Source organism: Geotrypetes seraphini, chromosome 2 (assembly GCF_902459505.1).
Source record: "Geotrypetes seraphini chromosome 2, aGeoSer1.1, whole genome shotgun sequence".
Classification (NCBI taxonomy): domain Eukaryota; kingdom Metazoa; phylum Chordata; class Amphibia; order Gymnophiona; family Dermophiidae; genus Geotrypetes; species Geotrypetes seraphini.
In genome coordinates, this window is record NC_047085.1 from 420,267,125 (window position 1) to 420,292,531 (window position 25,407).

Sequence of the window (25,407 nt, forward strand, 5' to 3'; positions counted from 1 at the left end):
ATAAGACTAATCCCCTAGAACTTCCCAAGACCAAGAGCAGGGAGTAAGGGCTCATGTTCTAATGGCCATGTGCTAATTGAAAAATTAGTGCATAGCCATTAATAGCGGAAGCCCACTTTTTCACACAGCTTAGTAAAAGAGCCCCAAAGATTAAAAAAAAATTATTAACAAATGGATAATAGGGCTGAAATTTATAACCTAGAGGTTAGTATATGGCAGTGTATTGAATCAAAGGGGTTCTATAAAGGGACTTTGTAAGAAAACAGCAATGTTTCCAACAAAGCCCAGTTCAGAGATTATCAGTTCAAGGTCCTGGTGTATATCATTGTTTCACTGCTAAATAGTTCAAAATATTTATCTGGTCACAGTTGTGTAGCAAGGGTAGAAGGTGCTCTCCTCTCTGCACCCCTCCCCCCACTCCTTCCTTGTAGTGTCACCATAAGGCTCCATAAAAAGGAGGACGGGAAGCAATGGAAATAAGAAGGACAGACTGAGATGTCTGGGTTTTTCTACCTTGAAATCAATGGGCCCCCACCATACTCGTGTCCTCCCTACCTCCCGTACCTCTTTAAATCTTCACCTGCAGGAGCAGCTTCTTGCAGCTCGTGCCAGTGTTGGCTTTCTCTCTGAAATCACTTCCTGGCCCCACGACCAGAAGCCGGCGTGAGCAGCAGACTGGAGAAGCTGCTCATGCAGGTGAAGATTTAAAGAAGTTGTGACCAGTCAGACTCTGTGCCTGACATGTTTCCAGCTAGAAACTCCAGGAGAGGCAGAAATAGGGCTAGGAAAACTGTTCCCAAGCCCCGCAGAGCCCAAAGGCCTGGGTTCCCTGAATACACTAGGGAGGATTCCCCTGAAGATGAGGCCCTATCTGAGTATTCAGAAGCTGAGGACATGGCAAAATAGGTTTAGGCAAAATGCCCCTGTGAAAAAACCCTGCATTTACCCAACCATCCACAGGGGGAGCCCAAGAGAGCCTAAGAGCAGTACAGGTACATTGAAAGCAGGGCGTGACTCTCACACTGAAAAGCCAGCAGCTTTCTCTCCAGAGTTAGAGAGGACAAGAGAGGGAAAGGGTCTTCTCTCCAGTGCTCAGCAGCCAGCCAGTCCAGAGCAACTGAATAGCCTAGAACCCATGGAAGTGGATAATTTAGCTCCATGCCAAGAAGTTGAGGCCATACCTCAAGTGGAAGAAAAGGAGGTTTGTGAGCAGGTATTTTCAGGACCTGAAGCAATAGAAATAGGTATTGCCTGCAAAGCCACTAACTGAGAAATTGTGTTTGTTTTGTGGGAAGTTTCCAAAGCTATCTACTGCTCTGCACTGAACTGGTTTTTTTAAATGCTATCTTGGATTTTTGTGTGGATAATTAATAGGACTTATGTCCACACATTGTCCTATTAAGCCTGCAGCTTAATGAGAAAGAGTTTGTTTGTTTCTTTACTTTCTCCTTTTTGCTACCTGGGCCCACAGCACTACTGTGGCCAAATACAAGGCCCCAGGTGGGAGCAGGGGTCTTTAGCTGTAATGTTTGAAAGACTGTTACTGGTGCTTTCACAAGTTGTTTTGCTGGAGAAATGTTTTGGGTTTTTTTTTTTAAACTGCGTTGCTTTTGGTTTGAATGCAGTAACATACAGGGACTGAGAACTGTTCTAAAGTGGGAGAAGTTTGTCAAGATCTCTTGTGGGAATATTTGAATATTTGTATGAAGACAAACTTGGCAGTTCTCCTGCCCCAGCTCAGGAGCAGAGAGCTGAAGGATTCCTGGACTTCTTTTTGTGATGTGTGAAAGTAATGCAGTGAAGGTTTTGTTTTGTCACACTGTGCTAAGTGAGATTAACTCTCTCGAGTAAGGCCTAGGCCCAGGTGAGGCCTAGCTGCAGGAAGCGGTGCCAAACTTGTTAAGGCACCGGGACTTTGTATATCCTGATATTGCTGACCAGGATTTTTGCTTTGAGTTTTTTCTTATTGTTTCTTGTTTGCCATTCTGATTTTGTTTTGGTGGAATAAAGAACCCTGGATAGGATTTGACTAATTACTTGGTTTCCTCTTGACTGTTTTATCTGATATTTTGCCTGTGGGGACTGTCTCCTTATCGAGCAGCACGCCAGCACAGTTTTCCTATGGTCCACTCGGGGCGCTATCAGCCTAGTCCAGGGCCCGGTGGCCACAAGGTACGGGGGGAAGGGAGGGTGCGGAGAGCAGAGAGGTGGCAGCGCCCGGGGAGATCTGCCCACTCCCCTCCCCCATGCTATACCACTGCCTGGTTATTTGCGCTCTTTCTCTTTTACTAGCTATGTATTTTATTCTTGTTACCAAAAAGTGATTTCCTACAGGAGCAATCGGAGTGAAACCAGCTGTGCATTCCTCCAGTTTCAATTTGGTAGTAAATTGTGTACTGCCCCTTTAATTTTGTAGCTGAGTTTCATTTCTGCTTTGTCATTCGGGAAGTCAGCAGCTTCTTAGAAAACTTTGTCCCACCCTGGTTGCTGGAATGGTCTGGAGTTATCAAATAAGAGACGATCTACAACAAAAAGTAAGTATTTCTTCACTAAAAGTTGGTATTAGAATTCTAACCACTGTACCACTTTTTTAAACAACAAGGAGATAACAATATTTTGTAATATTTGTTTCATTTATATCAAAACCACATTTTTTCTTTGCAAAAGAAAACAGGAAGACGTTAAATTGGCTCTTATGTTTTTAAACAGGAGATTTAAAAAAATAACAACAACCCACAAGACTCGAGCATTGTTTAAAATGATTATTTTCATCTTTCTTACTATACAAATGGTAACAAATTTATTTTTACATGAAGAAAAATTATTGTTTTGAACTACAGTGGAAACCAAGGAAATCCAGGTATGTAAATACTTTTTTATATTACATTTACCCCCCTCCCCCCCTTTTTCACTAAACCGTGATAGCGGTTATTAGTGCAAGGAGCTGCAGTGAATGCTCCGCGCTGCTCCCAAAGCAGTTTAGTAAAAGGGGGTTAGTTAGCTATAAAACCAGAGAAGCTAGATACCCATAATATATTTAACTGGATTTAGCTCATGCTATTTGTACTTCACCATTGCAGGTTTTGCAATAACAGCTTTGCCTCTGTTTAGAAGTGATATACAGTACTCATGTTTTATTTGGGAAGCATTCATCTGTCATATCTATGCTCATTTAGATCAGACTGGTTAGATATGTTCCAGTGATCCCATTCTTAATCATTCCTAGAATTCTGTTCAGCAAAAAAGGGTGAACAGAATGCTAGGAATGATTAAGAAGGGGATCACAAACGGATCGGAGAAGGTTATCTATCATGCAACTGTACCGGGCCATGATACGCCCTCACCTGGAATACTGTGTCCAGCACTGGTCGCCGTACATGAAGAAGGACACGGTACTACTTGAAAGGGTCCAGAGAAGAGCAACTAAAATGGTAAAGGGGCTGGAGGAGTTTCTGTACAGTGAGAGATTAGAGAAACTGGGCCTCTTCTCCCTTGAATAAAGGAGATTGAGAGGGGACATGATCAAAACATTCAACATACTGAAGGGAATAGACTTAGTAGATAAAGACTGGTTATTCACCCTCTCCAAGGTGGAGAGAACGAGAGGGCACTCTCTAAAGTTAAAAGGGGATAGATTCTTCTTCACCCAGAGAGTGGTGGAAAACTGGAACGCTCTTCTGGAGGCTGTTATAGGGGAAAACATCCTCCAGGGATTCAAGACAAAGTTAGACAAGTTCCTGCTGAACTGGAAAGTATGCAGGTAGGGCTGGTCTCAGTTAGGGCACTGGTCTTTGACCTAGGGTCTGCCGCGGGAGCGGACTGCTGGGCGCGATGGATCCCTGGTCTGACCCAGCAGTGGAAATTCTTATGCTCTTATGGTAGAGGAGTACTGCTTTGCATTTTCAGCAGCTGCAGTGTGATTCTAAATGCATCAGAAAGTGGTTCCTACATAGGGCTTATATACACAACGCATCTCTTCTGTCCCCCCCCCCAGGTACAGATAAGGCACATTTGAAATGTACAATTGGCTATGGGAGTGTAGGTCATATGTAGGCTGGCTTTTTGAGAAACGTATGCACCCTGAGAGATATACATCATTACATGGTAGCATTGGGCCACTCTGTGATGCCAAAATCATCCCCTTTAAACTTGCTTATTCCAGATGTGGTCATGCACATAATATCATATTTGTGTGATATGGCTGGTAGACCTGATTGCAGCCTGGGAGAGGGAAGTGACATGATGGTTGTCATCCATTTCAAGGACAACTAGCTATTCTCTGTTTCTCTGTTCATCTTATATGCAGTGTTGTAGCAAGTGACACCAACATTTTTGCTGCTGGGTATGTGGCAAACTGGGGGCGGGCCAGCTAGAGATGGTACAGGTTGATTCCATCAGGTGTGCATGGCACTTTTGTATCCATGGATGTCACTGTACATATACCAGATATGCAGCACTGCATGTGTGCACTGAATTTTTACTACCCACTCTGCCACTGTACTGTGTTCTCAGAGCTATGCAGCTGTGTGCATGTACTGTCGGAATGTTGCTAGCATTGGTTGTGAGGCTTGGCAGGTGGAATGAACATGGGGGCTTGGGAATAGTGTAGGTCCTTACCTCACCAGGGTCTTCTAGTTCTCTTCTTAGATTCTTCTGGATGCTGTTTGAGATGCCCTATGCCTCCCCTCTCAGAAGAGGCACTCATCATTCCACACCACAAGCAATGCCAGGAAGACATTTTCCTTCTCGGAGAAATGGCATGTCCTCATGGCATCCATCTTACCATGAGGGAAGAGCAGGAAATAGTGGATACTGCAGATGGGTAGACTAGATGGGCCATTTGGTCTTTCTCTTCCATCATGTTTCTATGCATGAGCCAGGTCTCAATAGTGGGCTTTTTATATAGTGTGGGGCCTGAACCACATGCAGACCACCCTGTATGGCAGCCCTGTACAACATGAGGCCCAAAACGGCTCTCACTGTGGCCCAGCTCTCACTCCCGCTCTTTCCTTTAAAAGCACCGCCACCGCTGCTTTTGAGGACCAACAAGCTAATTACAGCAGCCTGCAGAGCTAACCTAGCAGGCTGCTGTCAGTCTCCGCTCATGTACTCTCTGCCACGGTTCCGCCCCCGACGTCAGAGGAAGGGGCAGAGGGAACGTGGTTTGGAGGCCAACAGCAGCCTGATAGGTTCACTCTGTAGGCTGCCGTAATTATCTTAGCGGCAGACGACCTCTCTCACTGGGTACGGGAATCATCAGAGGTAAGGCCCTGCCCGTCACGAGGGCCCTGGCGGGGTGCTGGATCTGGATACCGGGGGGGGGGGGAGGGGGGAAGAGAGAGACAGAAAAGGACCTTGAGGAGGGGCGGGAAAATAGACTGGAAAACAGGGAAAGACAGGGCAGATGCTGGACTAGAGGAGCTAGACAGGGAAAACATCCTGAACTGAGGAGAGAGAGATGCCAGGCCCTGGAGAGGGGGAAGACAAAGAGAGTGAGAGAGACAAAAAGACCTGGATCAAAGGTGGGAGGACTCAAAATGTTAGCAGAAGGAAGATAGAGAGGGGGGTCACGTGATGTAGCCTGCCTGAGTGGACGCATGTAAGTGGAGTTCCTCAGATCCCCCTTAATATCAGCTTCTATATCTAGCTATTTGCTACCGACGACTGGATTGCGCTTTTTGGGGAGGCAAAGAAGGTGCCCTGCTGTGGCTGTAGCGGTTTCCACGGTTCCCGGCTGTCTCGTATGCCTGTAAAACTGACACGAGCAGTAAAAGATAGGCCAGCTCTGACCCCGGCCAAAATGGCGGAGGAGACCACGATTTTTACAGTTCCCGCAGGGGACTAAGTGCAAGAGATCACCTGATTGGTCTCTGCAGTGCTGGCGGACCGATTTAAATAAACTCTAGTCGGGCATGGAGGAAATGCATGAGAAGTTTGATTCTCATGCATGCCGACTTACGGAAGTGGAGCAGAGGGTAGCCGCGTAAGAGGACACGTGCAGTGGCCTTGACACCCGAGTGCTCATGCTGCAAACGGAAACTGAGAATTTGAAAGTGCAGCTTGATGAGCAGGAGAACCGGAGCCACAGGAATAATATCCGGCTGGTAGGGCTCCCGGAGACAGTTAAAGATGCGGAGCTTTACCATATCTTTTCTAACTAGCTCCTGGACCAATTGTAGCTGAAGGAGACCGGCATGATATTTGCCTGTGAAAGGGCCCTTCGGATCGGCTCCCCGCAACAACTGGAGAATAGGAGACCTCGCAAAACGATAGCCAGATACAACAGCTGGAGGGAGAAGCACATCCTGCGGGCGTACCGTAAGAAAGGGCCCCTGGAATACCAGGGAGCAAAGATACTTCTATTCAATGACTACTCTATCAGAGTAGCGGCACAGTTCAAGTTAATGTCACCTTTCTGCTCAACGCTACACTCTGAAGGCATCCAGTTCGCCCTTACCTTTCCAGCTAAGCTGCGAGTCTGGAAGGATGGCAAATCGTTCACCCTGCAGGATGTGGATGAAGCCCGCCACTTTGTGGATAACCTCAAGGTCTGAATGCTTCCTATGGACCAGGCTGAGCTCTGGATAGTAGCAGATTGGTTCCAGGCTTGAATCGATGGAACGCATCATGGGAGACCGCGTTGCCTGTCTCTTGGGGACTCCTTATTCTGCACTGCTCGCTGCGGTCTGAGTTCCATAGACTGGCAGCAGACACTAGGCTGTCCTGGACATGTATCTGCATGTTTTTCATGGCTGTTATTGACAGTTTCCTTTTCCTTTTCTCTGGATAAGTTTGCCTTAATGATTTTTTGGGGGCTTCCAAAGTATGGCTATAGCCCATGGACCAAGTTCTGTTCTCTCTATCTCTCCTATCACTTCTGATTGTTGGGGATGCTGGGTACCTTGGCCTTTCTCTGCTTTTTGTTGGGTTCCTGTACGGGTGTGTGTGTGTGGGGGCTCCCTCGCGAGCGGGGTGGGTAGTGTGTATTTGGGTTTACGGGGCTGGGGGAGGGTGCTACCACTATGGAAGTACTAGGGGAGGGGTTGGGGGGGTTGAGGGGGAATGTCTGGGGCTGTATGAATGGGGAGAGTGGATGTCAGAGGGGGAGAGTTTGTGGGGAGTGCTTGGTTCTAGATGGGAGATCTGCGTCTTGTTCTCTTCAGCCCGGGGACCTAGCTGGGAGGTTCTATTGGGGTGGATGGCATCAAGTACTGGATTTGTTAGTGTATGCTGGCCCTATGACAATGGCTGATTTGAAGGTGGTCACACTCAATGTGGATGGCCTTCGGTCACCCATAAAAAGATCCAGAGTACTGGGTTCCCTACGAAAATTGAATGCAGATATAGCCTTTATCCAGGAGACTCATCTGTCCCAGCTGGAACATTCTAAATTCCGCAGAAACTGGGTGGGGAAGTGTATTCCTCCTCATATGGGGGCTGGTGGCATGGGGTAGCAATCCTTCTTCACAAAAAACTACCCTTCCAGTTCCACAAGCTGGGGATAGGAGATTTGTTTTAGTTCTAGGGGAGCTGTGGGGAATGAAGCTGATGCTCTGTAACATCTATGCCCCGAACGTTGTCACACCCCTAGCCTTAGAGCTCGGCTTGTGCCAGGCTGGGGTTTGACTAAAACCAACCCAGCCATCAGAAGGGCTAACCAATGTGACAAGCCTGAGGTAAAGGATAGGGAAAATGATATATTCCCCTTTAAGTCTCAGGTAGCTGATCTCCAGGGAGGAGAGGAATGTGAGGAGAATATCCTGGAACAGCCTCAGATCTCTTCCACCTTCCCTGCTGACTCTCAGCTGCAGAAGCTGATTGCAGCTCCTAAGAAAGGTAGGCAAAAGTTGCAGGCTGCTCCTCCCCCGCAGAGAACTGGGCGTGCCCAGCTCAATGTATTAGAGGCTGCTCTGAGGAGAAGGCAAGCAGTCTGCCCTGAGCCAGCTCAGGAAGGAGGTGTTCAGGATGGGGCTCCTGACCCTCACTGCTCTACTGATATAGAGATGGTGGGTTTTGACACTGACCCTGTGGCTAACCAGACAGCAGAAGTAGAACCCATGGATTGCCAGGAAACTGCTTACTTTCCTGAAGGTATGCCTATGGAGGACAATTAAGTTACTTGTTTGAAAGTTGTGTTTTGCTCTTCATGCTCACAATAGCAACTGTTAAACTACTTCTCAGCAGCTGTGTGCATTTGAATGAAGAAAGATAGTAGTGCTGAACTTTTCTTTCTGGGCAGCCTGAAAGAAAAACGTGTTTTTTTTAAGCTGAATTGAACTGCACTGCTTAAGTTTATATTTTGTGTTTTGTTGTTTGAACACCGTGGAGTGAGGAAGTAGTTTGGGGAAGAATCCACTTGTCATCCTTGGTAGGGATTGCGGGGCCATTTGTGGCATTCTGTTCTAGCAGAAATAATTTGTGGATTCGGCTACTCCCCTCCCCCCACCAGCTTCTTTCAAGTTGGCTGGGGCCAAGCCTGTCATAACCTAGGCTTGGACACCACACTGCTTAGGCACTGGAAAAGCAGTGGACTTATGTTAGCTGCCTATTTTCAAAGGCAGAACTTGGAAGTTGATTTACTTTTACTTACCTGCATAAAGGTGGGAGCTGTGGGACACTGTTCTCAGCTCATCTTATTTTGTTCCAATTTTTCTGTTTTATGTTTTGTATGACAAGGAAGACTGTTTCAGAGAGATTTACTAATAAACTAAGATTTTGAGTTATTTTTGGGAATTAACTCTTTTGAATCCTGTTTCACTTTATGGAACTTGGAGACCAGCAGGACTTCCAGCTTAATGGAAGCACGTCGGAGGTGAGCTATCTTGTGCGCTAGCCGGAGCCAATCTTATCCACGGGTGCCGGCTACGCCACAACGTGTACAGTCATAGTTTCTTTTCTTCCCTCCTGTCTCAACTGTCGGGTTATCCTGAGTATAATATAATTGCGGGTAGCGATTTTAACATCACCGTTGATCCGGGTATCGATTGTAAACCACTGAGAATGAGGCCTCGTGATCAAGCTGCTAGGGGGGGGGGGGTCAACTTTTTGTCCAGCCATTTGGACCTGGTGGACATTTGGCGAACACTACACCCGTATGACCAAGACTTCACCACCTTCTCCCATGCGCACACTATTTGGGGGGCTTGATACTCAATTTTTAAACACCCCGGCTTCTCTAAACAAGCTCTCATATTGGTATAAAATCTTAAAGCTTTCGTGCCCAACCTACAGGATCTCTAAAGTGCGAGAGGCCTGGCAAGGTGATTTGGGAGTGCCTATTGCAGAGCATCAGTTTCAAGATTGTTTTGTTACACTCTTTGCATTCACTAAATCTGTTGAGTATCAGGAAACTCAATATAAACTCCTGCATCGTTATTACTTAACTAGACAAAGGGGAGCCAGCTTGGGCCTGTGGGACGATGTCCTATGTGTTAAATGTAAATGCCTGCCGGGTACGTACCTTCATTCCTTTCTAAAATGTTCCAAACTCACCCTATGGTGGGAGGTGTTGTCATTACTGGAGGCTATCCTCATGCAGTCTGGAGTGGGACTATGGAGTCTTGCTGCTGGGGCTGCAGAAGCCCCTCCTAGAGCAGGGTTTGTCTGTCCCTCAACAGCGTTTCATTTATAATGTCTTATTTGTAATCAAGAAAACCATTTTATCTAGCTGGATCTCAGAGGACTCTCCTCCCACTGTGCTGTGGCACGCTAAATTGCGGGAATTGGCCACTTTTGAACGACAGTGGTATGGAGGCTCCTCTAGCTTCGATAGGAAATACTACGTAGCCCTGTGGGATGGCTTGCTGCAATCCGCCGCTGCAATGGAGCCAGTACCTTAATGGCCTGCCTAGTTTTGGGCTTCCGCCTGGGCTCCGCATAGACTCGCATTGCCTTTGCATTCTCCCTGTTCTCTGACACTGTAACAGGCCAGACTGCAGAAGCGCTGGGCACACCAGCCTTCCCCTTCCTCCTGACGTCAATTCAGACGGAGAGGAAGTTCCGGGCCAGCCAATCGCTGCCTGGCTGGCCTGGAACTTCCTGTCCGACGTCAGAATTGACGTCGGAGGAAGGCTGCTGGCATGTTACAGTGTAGGGGAACAGGGAGAACAGCGGCAATGGCAGCTTGGGGGTCTATTCCCAGGCGATGGTGGTGGCGGCCTGGGAAGAAAGAAAGGACAGACAGAAAGACAGGGAGACAGAAAGGCAGGGACAGACAGGGAGACAGAAAAAAATAAAGGGGGGCAGAGAGACAGAAAGAAAGGGGGACAAGGAGACAGGGAGAAAGAAAGAAAGGGGAGGGGGCAGGGAGAGAGGAAGAAAAAGTTGGGGGAGGGAATGGAGTGTGTTGGGTGGCAAGGGGCAGGCAGGGAGAGAGGAAAAAAAGTTGGACAGTCAGAAAAAGAAAGTGCAACCAGAGCCTCATGAAATCACCAGACAACAAAGGTAGGAAAAATGTTTTTATTTTCAATTTAGTGATCAAAATGTGTCCGTTTTGAGAATTTTTATCTGCATCTATATTTTGCACTATGGCCCCCCCTTTTTAAAATATCTTTATTAATTTTTCAGTCTGAAAACAGTGCATAAAGGAACACATACAATTAATTTGAAAAACAGCACTTACATCCATCAATAAATATGAGAAACCATTTTCTCCCCCTCCCACCCACCCTAATTTCAATGTAGTCAATAAAACCAAACAACAGTACAGTAAAACCTTGGTTTGCGAGCATAATTCGTTCCAGAAGCATGCTTGTAATCCAAAGCACTTGTATATCAAAGCAAATTTCCCCATAGGAAATAATGGAAACTCAGATGATTTGTTCCACAACCCAAAAACTTTAATACAAAATACTATACGTACTTGTATTGCAAGACATTGCTTGTATATCAAGTTAGAATTTAATAAAAATGTTTTGCTTGTTTTGCAAAACACTTGCAACCAAGTTACTTGCAATCCAAAGTTTTACTGAACATACATGTAGTTAATAAACAAGTCCTAATATAAGATTCCTCTTCCTCCCTCCCACCCCCTTCCCTGGATGTGCATATCAAACCAGAAATAGGGGAATAAACCCTTTAATTGAAATTGATAAAATTGGTCAATGGACCCCACATCAGTTTAAACAACTTATTATTTCCCATTTATTCAGAAATCATTTTCTCATATTTATAACACAAGGATAATGAATTCCACCAAAAAGTGAAATTTAATCTGTCAAAATTCTTCCAATTTTTAGAGACCATTTGCATGGCTACCCCAGTCATTATACCAAGTAATCTGATTTTATGTCTATCCATTGGAGGTGTAGGAGATGACAGTGTCCCACAGATTACCGCTTCATAGCAGAACCGCAGTCTCCAGAATCAAATTAATATGTCCCCATATAGATTTCCAAAAGCTGAGTATAAAAGGACAATAGAACAACATACCAGTGTCCCTATATCAAGATGACATTGCTAGCATCTATGCCCCCCTTTTACTAAACTGCAATAGCGGATTTTAGCGCAGGGAGCCTATGAGCATCGAGAGCAGCACAGAGCATTCAGCGCAGCTCTCTGCGCTATAAACCACTATCGCGGTTTAGTTACTGAGGTGACATTTGCATATTTTAAAGTCATCTGCCTTGATCTCTTTGAAAAAACCCCCCCAAATATAAATAATTAACATTTTTTCTTTGTACAGTGTGCTTTGTGTTTTTTAAAATTTTATTGTTGGTAGATCATTTTGACTTGGTCATTTTAAAAGTAGCTCGCAAGCCAAAAAAATGTGGGCACCCCTGGCTTAGGCAGTACCAGCAAAAGCCATGTAAGTGCTGTCTAGAATTATACATACACACTGGATCTCCATGTTTATCACCTCTACTAGAGGCTGGATGGAAGACATCAGATGGCTAACATTGCATGTGTATGGTTGCTCCAAGGCTAGCATCACAAGTGTATGGCTATCACCAGTATCATCAGTACCATATTTTTCCTCCTGCAGGTGTTTGCAGGCATCTTCTATGGCTAGGGAGGTCTCATGGCCATTGTGTACTGCATTCAATGTGTATCTCTCTCTTTATAACCCATTGGGATTTACACATCTGCTGTTGCAGTATTTTTCTAACATCCATATGTATTTCCTATCCACTTTCTTCCCTCGCTGTATCTTTTTTGGAAGGGGAGGGGGACGGAGATACATCTATTTTACATGGCATAGCTTTGTTCTTCTAAAATATGTCATTTTCTTCACGTTTTCACTTCTGTGTTGAGTCACACATCCAGAAAGTATCTAAAATGGTGCTATCTATATATAGAATATGGGTGTGTGTCCTTGAGCTTGCAATGGGCACCTAAAAATTTACCCCCTCCTTTACTAATGCGTAGCACGGGTTTTAGTGCCGGCAGCAGCGGTAACTGCTCCGAAGCTCATAGGAATTCTATGAGCATCGGAGCAGTTACCGCCGCTGCCGGCGCTAAAACCCGTGCAATGCATTAGTAAAGGAGGGGGTTAATGTGCATGCAATTCACTTGTATGCATTTAAACCGATGAATTCACATGCATACAGTCAATTTGCATGTGCTTAAAAAAGTTCTTACATACAAGCAATATACAAAAAAAAAATGAAACCAAAGCAAAAATACACAAATATTAAAATATTTGTTTAAAATTAAGACTACTGAACTTTATTAGACTGTGCGCACCCTTAATATAAAAGATAGATGCTGTCCTGTGGCAATTTGAGCTGCCTAATTTTAGCATAACATGGTCAAAATATTAAGATATCCTTATTTAGTAGCAAATTCATACAGTAGGGTAACCATAAGGCTTCATAAAAAGGAGGACGGGGAGCAATAGAAATAAGGAGGACAGATTGATGTGTTTTGACCGAACTTTGTATTAACAAAGGACTTGTTCACCTGTGTATTACAACATTACAGTGACCTCTGATGCAGGCGGTTTGATTCGCCGAAACACAGTACTGTGTCGGGTCCACAGTTGATGCTTTTCCCTTTCTATTGGAATAAACAAGTCTGTTTTTACATGCTTGATTTTTTGTGGAATGTTCATTGTCTGTTCCCACTGCTTTTTGTGTGATTTTTGTGGGTTCTTGTCCTGTTGGACTTTTGTTGTTTTTTGTTGTATATGATAATCACAAAATATGCTCTTAAAAAAGAAAATGTAATGAAAATTGATTATATTATTATCTTTCTTATTTTATTGTTTTTCTTTTTCTTTGAAGGACATAAAATATAAAGCTAAAAATGGAGAGTGCACAAGAGTTACCTGAAAATATGGACAACTGGACCCCAGATCATGTAAATTATTGGGTAACTGAAAGGGTAAAGCTTGAAAAGAAATATGGAGAAATCCTGAAAAATGAAGAAGTAACGGGCTCTGTCTTGAAAGAATTAACTAAAAAAGATCTTATAGACATGAGCTTTAAACATGGACCTGCTCTTAAAATTCTGCAGACTCTTGAAAAACTTAATAAGGTTCCACATGACTGTAGAAGTCCAACCGCTGCACCAGCAGACAAAGGAAAAAATTCACCAGAAAAGGAAGTTGGAGCAAGTAAAAAACAAAGCAGAAAGTATAAAGAAAAAAATGGGCCTGCCACTAACAGTACATTAGATACACCCACAAAGACCTCTGGAGAGGCTGCTTCGCCAACAAATGAAAGTGAAAATCAATTAGATCAAGCAGATGTTGTAAATTGTGACATCAATGAGCCTTTGGAAAGCAGCCAATTAAATGCAACATGTACACCATATCCATTTGATGAGTTTCATGACAGCAAAAGATATGTAGAAAATCATATTATTTTTACTCCTGAATCAGGACCACTGAATCTTATTGATCCAGTTCATGAGTTTAAGCTTTTCACAAACACCCAGAATACCACAGAAGAAAATATGAAGATGAAATTTTGCAATGAGGTCTTCAGATTTGCAGCAGCATGTATGAACTCCCGTACCAATGGTACCATCCATTTAGGAGTGAAAGACAAACCACACGGTCAAATTGTAGGCATCCAACTTAATAATAAAGATGTGTTTATTAACTGGTTCCATCAAATGATCAAACAGTACTTTAAAACAACTGACCATAATGCAGCACAAAATTGTATTCGACCACCAAGATTTATTGATGTATTACATCAGAATAACATTCCAACTGGTAAATGTGTCATTGAAGTAGATGTGGTGCCACGGTACTCCATTTGTAATTCTCTATTATTCCACACATATCAACAAACCTGCTCTATAGAACAAGAATGGAAGAAAAATGCAGAACTTTCATTTTTTATACGAGATGGTGCAAGCTCTAAAGACATCTTTGCTAATGTCAAGAAAAGGGATAATGAATACACATCATTTTTTGCAAGCCTGAAATCATTGGATGATTCTCGAAAAACAGCAGAAGAAGAACAAAGAGGAAAATCAAAGAAAAGCAATGAAGAGGGTGCAAGACTTGCCAGCCTACTCACAGGTAACAAAGACACACTAGATGATTCTTACTATTCTGCTTATATCTTAGTAACAAATAAGTCCCACGAAAGTCAAATAAAGTATCTTGAATTTCTGAAGGAAATACAGTGGTTTGCGGTACTTGAATTTGATCCCGAATCAATGAGCAATGGGGTGTGTCAGTCTTACAGTAAAAGTCGAGCAGCAAATCTTCATTTTCCTGATCAATATAAAGACATTGATAAGTCAAACTCTGAAAAACTTGAGACCCTAAATCTCTTTAAACAAACCAGTTGGATTTTTTGCAATGGTAGATCAGATCTTGATAGTGTAGAGTATCGACCTTTGCCACCCAGACTGTGGCACAAAGAAAGGGCTGGCACAGTACGTAAACTGATCTCATTTCTTTCACGAGAAGATATATTGCCAAGAGGGAAATTTTTAGTGGTTCTGTTGCTGTTGTCTACAGTAGAAGATCCAGGAGATCCCATTATTGAAACCTTCTGTACGTTTTATCAAGAAATGAAAGGAACTAATGATATTTTATGCATTTGTGAAGATGATAAAGCTTTCCAGGGATGGAAAGACCTTCTACAAGCCAGATTTATAACTACAGATGAAATTGTAGACAGCTGCATTTCTAACTTAAGCCTTGAACAGATAAATGGCACTGTTTTAAAATTAAAGTCTGTAACGCAGTCGGTCCGGCGATTTTTGCCATCATCTGGCTCTGCCTCTACAATTCTGAATAAGAAAGACGAGGACTTCATGACAGCGCTAGAAATTCTCTGTGAGAATGAATGCGAGCACACAGAGCTAGAAAAGGATAAAGCTAAGTTTGCTGATTTCAAGAAAGGTCAGGAAGAACACTTTTATCGAGGTGGTAAAGTATCATGGTGGAATTTTTACTTTTCTTCAAAAAATTATTCTGGACCTTTTATTAAAAGAGATAGATATGAAAAACTTGAACGTCTGATTAAATCATTGCGCCAGTGGCAATCGTGTGTAAAAGTCATCACTCTGTACCATCATCCAGGTTGTGGAGGAACCACTTTAGCTATGCATGTGCTCTGGGAGTTAAGGAAAACATTTAGATGTGCAATTATTAAAAACAAAACAGTTGATTTTGTAGAAACCGGAAGACAGGTTACCAATTTAATAACTTATGGATTCACAAAACAGCAAGATTACCTACCTGTATTACTTCTTGCGGATGATTTTGAAGAAGAAGGAAGTGTCTACATTTTGCAAAATTATATTCAAGCAGCTGTAGCAGAAAAATATATCAGGTTTGAGCATCCCCTGGTGATCATTCTCAACTGCTTAAGGTCCCAAAATCCTGATGAAAACTCAAAAGACCATCCTAACAGTGTTGCCCTAAAACACTCACTATCTTCCAAGGAACAAAGATCTTTTGAAGAAAAACTTAAAGAAATTGAAAAGCAGCATCAACAGCCTGAAGATTTTTATTCTTTCATGATCATGAAAAGTAATTTTAATAAACAATACATAGAAAACGTGGTAAGGAACATACTAAAGGGTTTGATTAGTACCAGTAAGCAAGCACAACTTATTTCTTTCCTGGCATTATTAAACTCTTTTGTTAAAGATTCCACAATTTCTGTTTCACAGTGTGAGGAATTCCTAGGAATAACTGCTAAAAAAGCTTTCTGGGAAAGAGAAAGCTTAGAAGACAAGATGGGGACTTATTGTACTATTATAATACGCACAGAAGTAGAAGATTATGGCAGGTATGAAGGTTTACGTATAATTCACCCCCTGATAGCGAATCAGTGTCTTGAAGAACTGAAAGATACCTACCATTTAAATAAAAGTGAAGTTATACTGAACTTTTTAAGAACAAATTTATTTTATGATATCGGAATAGGAAGAGATAGGCTTGTGCAAGATATGCAGAGCATGTTGTATACTAGACTTCGGAAGGAGCACGGCGATGAAACAAATACCTTATTCTCTCCCTTAATTGAAGCAATACAGAAAGAGGAAGGAATTAAAGAAGTTAAAAGTGTCTTAATGGAGGGAACCATTAGATTCAAACAAAACCCATTCATCTGCCAAGCCTTAGCTAGACACTTCTATATAATGGAGAAAGAGTTTACCCAGGCTCTTGTATGGGCTAAAAAAGCAAAACAAATAGCACCTGACAATTCCTTTGTATCAAGTACGTTGGGCCAAATCTATAAAACCCAGTTAAAATGTTGGCTGGATGAGAATATACAAAGGAAAGCTGTTACTCTTGAGGATCTGAAATCTCTTCTTGATGTTGCTGCCAATGCATCAAAAGCTTTTAAGGAATGTCAGGAACAGTGTGAAAGAAAAGGAAATGAAAGAACTGACTGGGAATGCCAAAAGGCTAAAAGAAAGTATACTATTTACAGTACAGCTGGCTATCTGGGAGAGATAGAAGTTTGTCTGTACACGGTTGATCTCATAGAGCTAGTGCCTTGTTTTATCAATGGTGATGAGCTGTCTAAAAAGCAGATGCTACAGTATCTATCGGGAAAAGGTGATATTCCAATATCTACTGTGGATGGACATGATAAAGACTTTTATGATGCTATCAGTGAATATAATTACTATCTAAGCAACATAAATTTCAATCTGAAAACAACATTTGACTTTTTTGATGATTATTTTGTTCATTTGAAGCCTAGGAACTATTTAAAAGAAACTACAGATCTCAATATACGTAAGCTGGTTTCTAAATATTTTAAGCGATATATAAACCTATTCTGCCTGTCAGATCTTAAACAGATGAGAGAGAAAGTCACTGAAAAGTCCAGTATGACACTGCGGACAGAGATGTTCAGGACAGTTTTGGTAGCTGAAAAGGCTGACAGCTTTTCTGGACTGCTGGAATATCTAAATCATGAAAAAGGCACTGCCAATGTAGAAGACATTGTAGACGCCTATGACTTCTTGATTAAGAATCAATCCAATACAAACAAAAGGGATAAACTAAATTTTATTTTGGCAAACATAGTTCTCAGTTGCATTAAACCAAAGTCGAAGCATATATGTCCTATTAAAAACCTGAAAGAAATCCTCAGACAAATCCTGAAAGAAGTAGGTCTGAACCACCGTAATCCAGAACCATACTTCCTAGCCTCATTACTATTTTGGACACACCCACGTAGGCAGTTAGATCAGGATTTCAAACACATGGAAAAGTACGTTTCATCAATGAGGGCTTCCTTTAGAGGGCAGTATGGATACCTGTGCCATTCCAAACAGCCTATAGCACATTTCTACCTTGGGAGCAAGGAAAACTTAGATAAACTTGTTCATAAAAGCAAAATAGATCAGTGTTTCAGTGAGAGATGTGTACCCGATCTAAATTCTTTTTGGCAAAATGGAGACATATGGAAAGAAAAGCAGGTTGAAAAGCTATTGTTCCGTCTAGAAGGCAGGACTGAAAATGATCTGGTCTACTTGGAGTGTGGCATTGGTGAAACCATTAAGATACCAATCAGACCTGTTTACTTAGGCCGGCTCAGAAGTGGCAGAAGCATTGAAAGAGTCTCTTTTTATGTGGGATTTTCTTTTGATGGCCTAATAGCTTATGACATAGAAAGTATCTAAGAGATCTGCTTAGTAACTTGGAAGCTGTTCTTGTTCAGTATCAGATGGAAGGTATTTTTTTTTCTGTTTCAGTAAATTAGAGGGATTGTTTTGGTTTTGTTTGGTTTTCATTTTTATGTTTCTAAATAGAACAATACAAAGCAATCAATTGAAAATTTACGACACAATCGGCCAAAAACTGGATCACAAATTGGATATTATACTTAAGGCCCTTTTACTGAGCTATGGCAAAAAAAGTGGCCTTAGCATGTCTTTACATGTCTTTTCTCCACGCTAAGGGCATTATCACTGCAGATATAAAATGGCCAATTTTCAGATGTGTCCATTAATGGCTACGAGCTAATTTTCCATGGTGCATGGCCATTAGCATGTGAACCCCTACCACTATCTATTTTGTAGGCAGCAGTGACTCACGCACTAATCCTGGGCTAATCAGTACATGGCAATGCCAGTGTGCTAACCAATTTGCAAAGACATGTCCACTCTCCACCCCCAGTCTCCTTATCATGCCTCTTTAACTATTCCATATACTTCCACTAGGACTTTACGATCACTTGATGCCCATCGATTAGTTTTACATAGACCAAGGTTAGTACATTATAAATGTACAAGATGATCTTCCTTTTAGTATCTAGCCCCCAAATTATGGAATTATATCATGATATGATTAATTTTTCTGGGCTAGGGATTATGAAATGTAAAACTCCACGCTGAATCTGGATTTCCCTTTTCCTTCATACCACTGAAAGCCTAAAACAAAAGGAGTTAAGTACCCAATCGGTAGAAAACAAAAGAAGGGCAGGTGGGGTAGCAATGTAAACAGACCTCTACTCTCCAAGATAGTCACAATAATCAAAGAGGCTGAAGTGGGGCAAAAGACAAATCAGCCTCTGGACATTGGGGCAGAAGTGTAGTTTCAATGAACAATATCTATCAATCAGAAGTTGAGATCAAAAAGAAATCTCCCAGAGAATGACCCTCTTAATCATGTCAAAATTCAATATCAACTCTGCCAGGAAACATGTGGCCAGCCAAACCAGATGAAACTAGCCCAAAAATTCAGACCCAGAGAAAAAACAGTTTCGAACTATTCCTGAATTATGATTGGACTGCTGTATACCACCTGACCCCAGCTCCTATTGCCTATAAAAGGTAAAGATTCACCTAAGTTCCCCCCCCTTTTTTGAACCTTCAGCTGCCTTTGAATCGCCTAACCTTTTTGGACATCTCATCTGCATCCAAGTCTCCACATTCTACTCCCAACCACACTGAAATAGAAAACATCTTTTCCAGCAAGGGTCATTTCCTTAAGCCATTCTCTGCGTCACTACCCCATCAGAATCTGCACTAAGAAGAAAGAATACCTCTGGGACTTAAGCAGAGTTCCCTTTAATCCAGCTTAATTAATCTTTCAATTTATCTTGCGACATGTTCCCCTTATGTAAAGATGCCTAAATTGAGAGCTAAAATTATTGCATTGCCTACATATTATTGTAAATAAACTTGGAATAGTCTTTTTCTACATTTAAGAAAATTATTAAAGCCCACTTTTTTCATCTGGCCTTTATAGTTGAGTGAGGTGGAGCCAACTTGCCAGACTGATTCACTTGCAGACATGTTTGAATGCTGACTGTACCTTTGATATGAATGCAAATACTCTTGCCTGTTTTTAAATGGATTTATTTTCCTGTGTTGGTTTTCAGAGGAATTGTTATGTGCAAATGGGTATGTATGAGACTGGAGAGGAAATGGAGGAACAGTCATAAATTAATAAAAATGGAGAAGGGCTCCATCATCGTTTATTGTGACTTTAATGCAATATATGGTTGAACAGTTGGCAATAGGCTTGTTCCAAAAAGAGAAAAGAAGAATCTTACACCTATACCAAAAAATCCAAATGCCTCAAGGAATGATGTAGCTACAGTACAATACAAAGTAACAGGAGATTATACCTTATCAAGGCAGATATTCAAAGAAAACAGAGAAGGAAACCAGGTGGTACTCAATATCTTTATTCTATGAAGACTCAACACAACACATATGTGTTTCGGTCCAAGTCCTGCCTCAAGAGTCTTAATGCTTTGATCAATACAGTATATGTTGTCTGTTCTATCTTATAAATTATGATTGAGTCATTCACCAAACACATCAATCAGAATGATCATTAAGAAACTCAGCCATAAAGAGAAATTATCGATGCTGGCTGTTTTTTAGTGATCATTCTGATTGATGTGTTTGGTGAATGACTCAATTATTATAATTTGTAAGATAGAATAGTCAACATATACTGTATTGATCAAAGCATTAAGACTCCTGAGGCAGGCCTTTGGGCCGAAACACATACATGTTGAGTCTTCATAGAATAAAGATATTGAGTACTACCTGGTCGCCTCTCTGTTTTCTTTGAGTAACTAATTACAGACCTGTGGCTTCAGTCCCCCTGCTAGTTAAGGAAATGGAGGTTATAGTGGCATCTCAATTGATGGAATTCTTAACTCACTATTCCATTTTGCACAATTCTCAATCAGGGTTTAGACCAAGATATAGTATGGAGACAGTTCTTACAGTTTGGGGGTTTTTAAAGTTCAGAAATGTTTTATTAAATCTTTCAAAACCACAAACAAAACAAAACATATGGTGCACACCATCAAAAACATATGCTCAATGTACATTTCAGAAAATAGCACCACAATATATTCATCACAATGACAAAATGAATAAAATGAAATAATAATAGTAATTAAAGCAATATGACCAATAAAAATAAATAGCATTATCTGGATGTCAATCAAAATAAAAAGGCTCAGTGTAAGAATAGTACGCAATACATTACATTACATTACATTACATTAGGGATTTCTATTCCGCCATTACCTTGCAGTTCAAGGCGGATTACAAAAGGTTAATTTAAATAAAAAACAGAGTTACAATGATTAGCTAGAGAGGTAAGTTGTAGATCTTTTAAACATTTAACGGGTTGTTGAGGGTGAGGTGGTTTGTAAAAGAATTAATAGGTGGTCATAGTGGAGGTTCTTTTGTTATTATTAGTGCAGTGATGGGTAGATCAGATGTCAGTTTTAGAGTTACAAAGAGGTCGTGATGTTATTGCTGCTTCAGGAATTTCTTGAAAAGTGTGGTTTTTATTTCTTTTCTGAACGTCCTATAGTCTGGGGTGGTCATCAGAAGGTTGGAGATCTGGTTGTCCAGCCTTGCGGCTTGAGTGGCTAGGAGGCCGTCGTGTAGTTTTGTCCTTTTTACATCCTTGATTGGGGGTGGTATGAATGGGGAGTGCATTTTTCTATGTCTGGTAGTGGGTGCTTGGATGACGCGATTGTTCAAGTATGAGGGGCTGTCTCCGTGTAGGGTTTTAAATAATATGCAGTAGAATTTGAATTGGATTCTTTCTTGGATTGGAAGCCAATGTGAGTTGATGAAGGCTTCAGTGATGTGGTCATGTTTTCTCAATGAGTAGATGAGTCTCAAAGCTGTGTTTTGGATTGTTTGGAGTTGTCTAATTGAGGTTGTAGGGCAAGGAAGGAGGAGGATGTTACAGTAGTCCCATATACCTAGTATTAGGGATTGTACTATGAGTTGGAATTGTGTTCTTTCAAAGAATTTTCGGACTTGTCTCAGATTTCTCATGATTGCGAATGATTTCTGAATTGTTTTATTTATTTGCGGTTGCATAGTGCAGCATCTGTCTATGGTCATGCCAAGCAGTTTTATGGTGGTTTGGATGGGATACTTGATTGCGTTTATCTCTAAGTTGGTTGTGGTTTGGACCTTGTCATTTTCGAGAAGGATGAATTTGGTTTTGTCTTGGTTGAGTTTAAGTTTGTGATTTTTCATCCAGGTTGTGACTGTTTCAAGTGTTTGGTGAAGTTTGTCTGTCATGGTAGGTGTAGAATGATCGTATGGGATGAGGATGGTGATGTCATCAGCATAACTATAGGTGGTTATGCCCAGGTTGTCCAGATGCGTTCCTAGAGAAGCGGTGTAGAGATTGAAGAGGGTAGGGGATAGTGGAGATCCTTGTGGTACGCCGCAGGGGTTTGACCAGGATTCTGACTTTTCTTTGTTTGATTTTACACTGTAGGTTCTGAGTTTTAGGAATCCTTCAAACCAAGAGTATACTTTATCTGAGATGCCTATTGCGTCTAAGATCTGTAGAAGGATGTTGTGATCCACTAAGTCGAATGCCGCAGTTAGGTCCAGTTGTATGAGAAGCATTTTTTTCCCTGTACTAAGGTGTTGTCTTACGGTATCCATAAGGGAGCCTAGTAGTGTCTCTGTACTGAAGTTTGTTCTGAAGCCTGATTGCATGGGGTGGAGTAGGTTGTGGTCGTCTAAGTAATTGGTGAGGAGTTTGGCTACTAGGCCTTCTATAATTTTGACAAATAGCGGAATGGAGGCTATAGGTCTAAAGTTAGATGGGAGGTTTTGTGGTGCTTTTGGGTCTTTTTGGATTGGGGTGATGACGATTTCACTGAGGTCAGCAGGGAATGTGCCTTCTGTGAGCGTGAATTGAATCCATTGTAGAATTATGGTGCGGAATTTTACACTAGAGGTGGTAAGGAGATATGAGGGGCAATGGTTGAGGTCACAGGAGGCATGACTGTATTTTTTGTAGAATTTGTTGAGTTCTGGCCATTGTATGATGGGGAATTGAGTCCAAATTCTGTCTGCTGCAGTTGCCTCTTTTCCTGAAGGGTGGATTGTGATAGTGTTTTGATGGGATGGGTTAAGGATGAGAGTGGCTCTGGTGTTGGTAATTTTGTTCTTGAAGTGTTCTGCTAAGAGGGTGGGTGATGGTGGAGGGGTGTTCGTGGTGGTTGTGTATGGTTTGGTGTCTGTTAATTCTTTCAGGATTTGGAATATTTTTTTGGAATCTTGGGTTTCCGTGCCTATGAGATTGGTATAGTAGCTTTTCCTCTTATCCCTTAGTAGATTTTTGTATTGTTTGTTGATTTTTTTCCAGTCGGTTTTTGTTTGATCTTGGTTCTTTTTTCTCCATTTTCTTTCTAATCTTCTACACTGTCTTTTGAGTTGGAGTAATTCATTATCAAACCATTGGTCTGATTTCCTGCTTATTCTGGTTTTGGTTTGTAGGGGGGCCAGATCATCAAGGATGTTGGTGGACACATTTTTCCAGTGGGAGATGAAGTTTTTTGGGTCGCAGTCTTGGATAGTTTCGTCTACATTTGACCAAAAAATGGTTGGGTCGATATGTTTGCGTGTGGTATATGTGGGTTTTTTAGATTGAGGTGTGTGTTTGGTCTTGGTCCAGTTGATGTTGAAGTTGTATGTGTAGTGGTCTGACCATAGGGATGGGGACCATGTTCCGTTAGGAGTTTGGATTGCTGGATTGGATGGTTGGTGAGTCATGAATGCAGCAATGTCCAGTTGATGACCTTTTTCATGGGTGGTTTGTGGGTTTAGGATCTGGAAGGATAAGGCATTGAGGAAGGATAGACAGTTATTTGCTGGTGTGGAGGTTGTGTCTTCTAGGTGTAGGTTTAGGTCTCCTAGGATGAGGTTGTATTCTGCTGTTAGTGAGTTTTGGTAGATGAAGTTTTCAAATTCAGGTCTCACTGTGGTCCAGTTTCCTGGTGTTATGTAGCAGAGCAAGCAGTTTAGTGAGTTTTTTAGTGTTGGGTTTGTGAGATGACACGCTAGGAAATCCATTTGTGGAGTGGATGTTTTTTCAAGTATGTTTAGAGTTAGGGAGTTCTTGAATATTATTGCTAGTCCTCCTCCTCTTTTTTTTTCTCTGCAGGTTACTGTTATTTTGTATCCCGGCGGGCATACTTCTTTTATTCTAGGGTCTGTGTCTGAGGTTAACCAGGTTTCAGTGAGGAATAGGCAGTCAAGTTTTTCAGTTTTTATCCAATTTTTTATGTTTTCTGTTTTGGGTCCTAGTGCTCTGATGTTAACATAGGCACATGTAAGGGAGGTTGTGTCAGTCTGGGGAATGTGAGTTGTTTTCGGGTATATGAGTGTTGTGGGAGATGGATGAGATTTTGTTTTCGGAAGTGTTGATCTTCTTCTCCAGGTAACAGTGATGGGGTGTTGAGTGCTGGCGTGGTGGTTCGAGTTTCTTGATGTGAGTATTCTTCTGTTGGGAAGTTGGAAGTTGGTTGTACTGGAGGATGTGGTTGTGGTGGGTAAGTTGTTTGCTGCTGCTTTCCAACTAGAAATGAGGAGGATTATCAAAAGGGTGGCTAGTGTGTGTGTGTGCAGGGGGAGCTTCATTTTTGATGTCTGGTTCGGAGTATTAGGTAGAAGGAATGGTTCTCCCTTTGAGTCCCGGCTGGATTGAGAGTGGCTGGTTTTTTTCGTGCTGGGAGGAGGGGGCGGAGCAGGGCTCCCACGCTGGCCCGATCTGGCTGGCCTCTGTGCAGTGGTGCGTTGTGTCTTTTTTAATCAAATATGTCCTCCGGCTGGATCGGGGGGCGGAGCAGGGCTCCCACGCCGGCCAGAATATCATAGCAGTGCAAGAATATGATACTGACGTAAATGATTTCCAATCAACCCAAATGTATAGTCAACCTGGAGACTGATGAGGGGAAGCAGAGTAATCCATAAGAGGGGCCCAGAGTTTTTCCGAATTTTCTCACTGAATGCAACCTCTCTGTTGCAAAGCGTTCATACTTGGCCACCAAACAGACCATGTTCCACCAGGCAGTGTAATCGGCTGCAGCTAAGTTCTTCTAATTGGAGAGAATAATTCTAATTGCAATGAAGATCAATATATGTAATAAGTTATTGTTCTCCTCAGTGAGAGATAATCGGGCAGAGGACTGTTTATTTGAAGAAGGGCGCTTCTTACAGTTTTAATTTCAGAATTAAGAAAACATATCAATGTTGGAAGAAAGGTTATAATTTTGCATTTGACATGGTCGATCAACAAATATTGTTCAATCTTCATGCTATTGAAATAAGTGGTATGGGATATAACTGGGCTTTGGGCTTTTTAAAATATAGATCAGTTCAAGTGAAAATGTTAGGCTCTCTTTTCTTACATTGGGTCCCGGAGCATGGTACGCCTATCGCACCAATGTTATTTAATATCTCAATGGCTCCCTTTGGAAAGAAACTGGAATAACTGGGCTTAAACCCACTTGTATATACTGAGGATATTACAATTTTTATTCCCTTTGATAATGATGTTCAAGAAGTACAAGAGGATATAAATGGAGGACTGAAATTTTTGGCACCCAAATTTGGGTGCTATATTTAGAATGCGGGGTAAATGCACAAATTAGTGTGTGCAAACTGTAAACCCACTATGATAATAGTTGGCACACTTGTGTAACTGCAGTTAACATCTAATTTGCAAAAAAGGGGGGATTC

At 41.9% G+C, this 25,407-nt stretch overlaps 2 protein-coding genes across 6 annotated transcripts in view; both read left to right on the forward strand.

Moving 5' to 3' along the window:
• Positions 1-1,050: 1,050 nt before the first annotated feature.
• On the forward strand, positions 1,051-19,578 carry LOC117354152 (sterile alpha motif domain-containing protein 9-like). 5 transcript variants are annotated; one of them, XM_033931125.1, is made up of 3 exons: positions 1,665-2,534; positions 2,710-2,860; positions 13,224-19,578. In XM_033931125.1, exon 3 carries the CDS (start codon positions 13,246-13,248, stop codon positions 18,052-18,054), a length of 4,809 nt encoding a protein of 1,602 aa, XP_033787016.1. In that variant the 5' UTR covers positions 1,665-2,534; positions 2,710-2,860; positions 13,224-13,245; the 3' UTR covers positions 18,055-19,578. The 5 variants fall into 5 exon arrangements, with proteins under 5 accessions (XP_033787018.1, XP_033787015.1, XP_033787017.1 ...); XM_033931127.1 differs by lacking the exons at positions 1,665-2,534; positions 2,710-2,860 and adding an exon at positions 1,051-1,201; XM_033931124.1 differs by lacking the exons at positions 1,665-2,534; positions 2,710-2,860 and adding an exon at positions 1,072-1,213.
• Positions 1,083-25,407, forward strand: part of LOC117354154 (sterile alpha motif domain-containing protein 9-like) — a 48,646-nt gene continuing 24,321 nt past the window's right edge. The window contains 1 exon segment of the mRNA XM_033931130.1: positions 1,083-1,213. The gene's annotated coding sequence lies outside the window, so the exon portion shown is untranslated.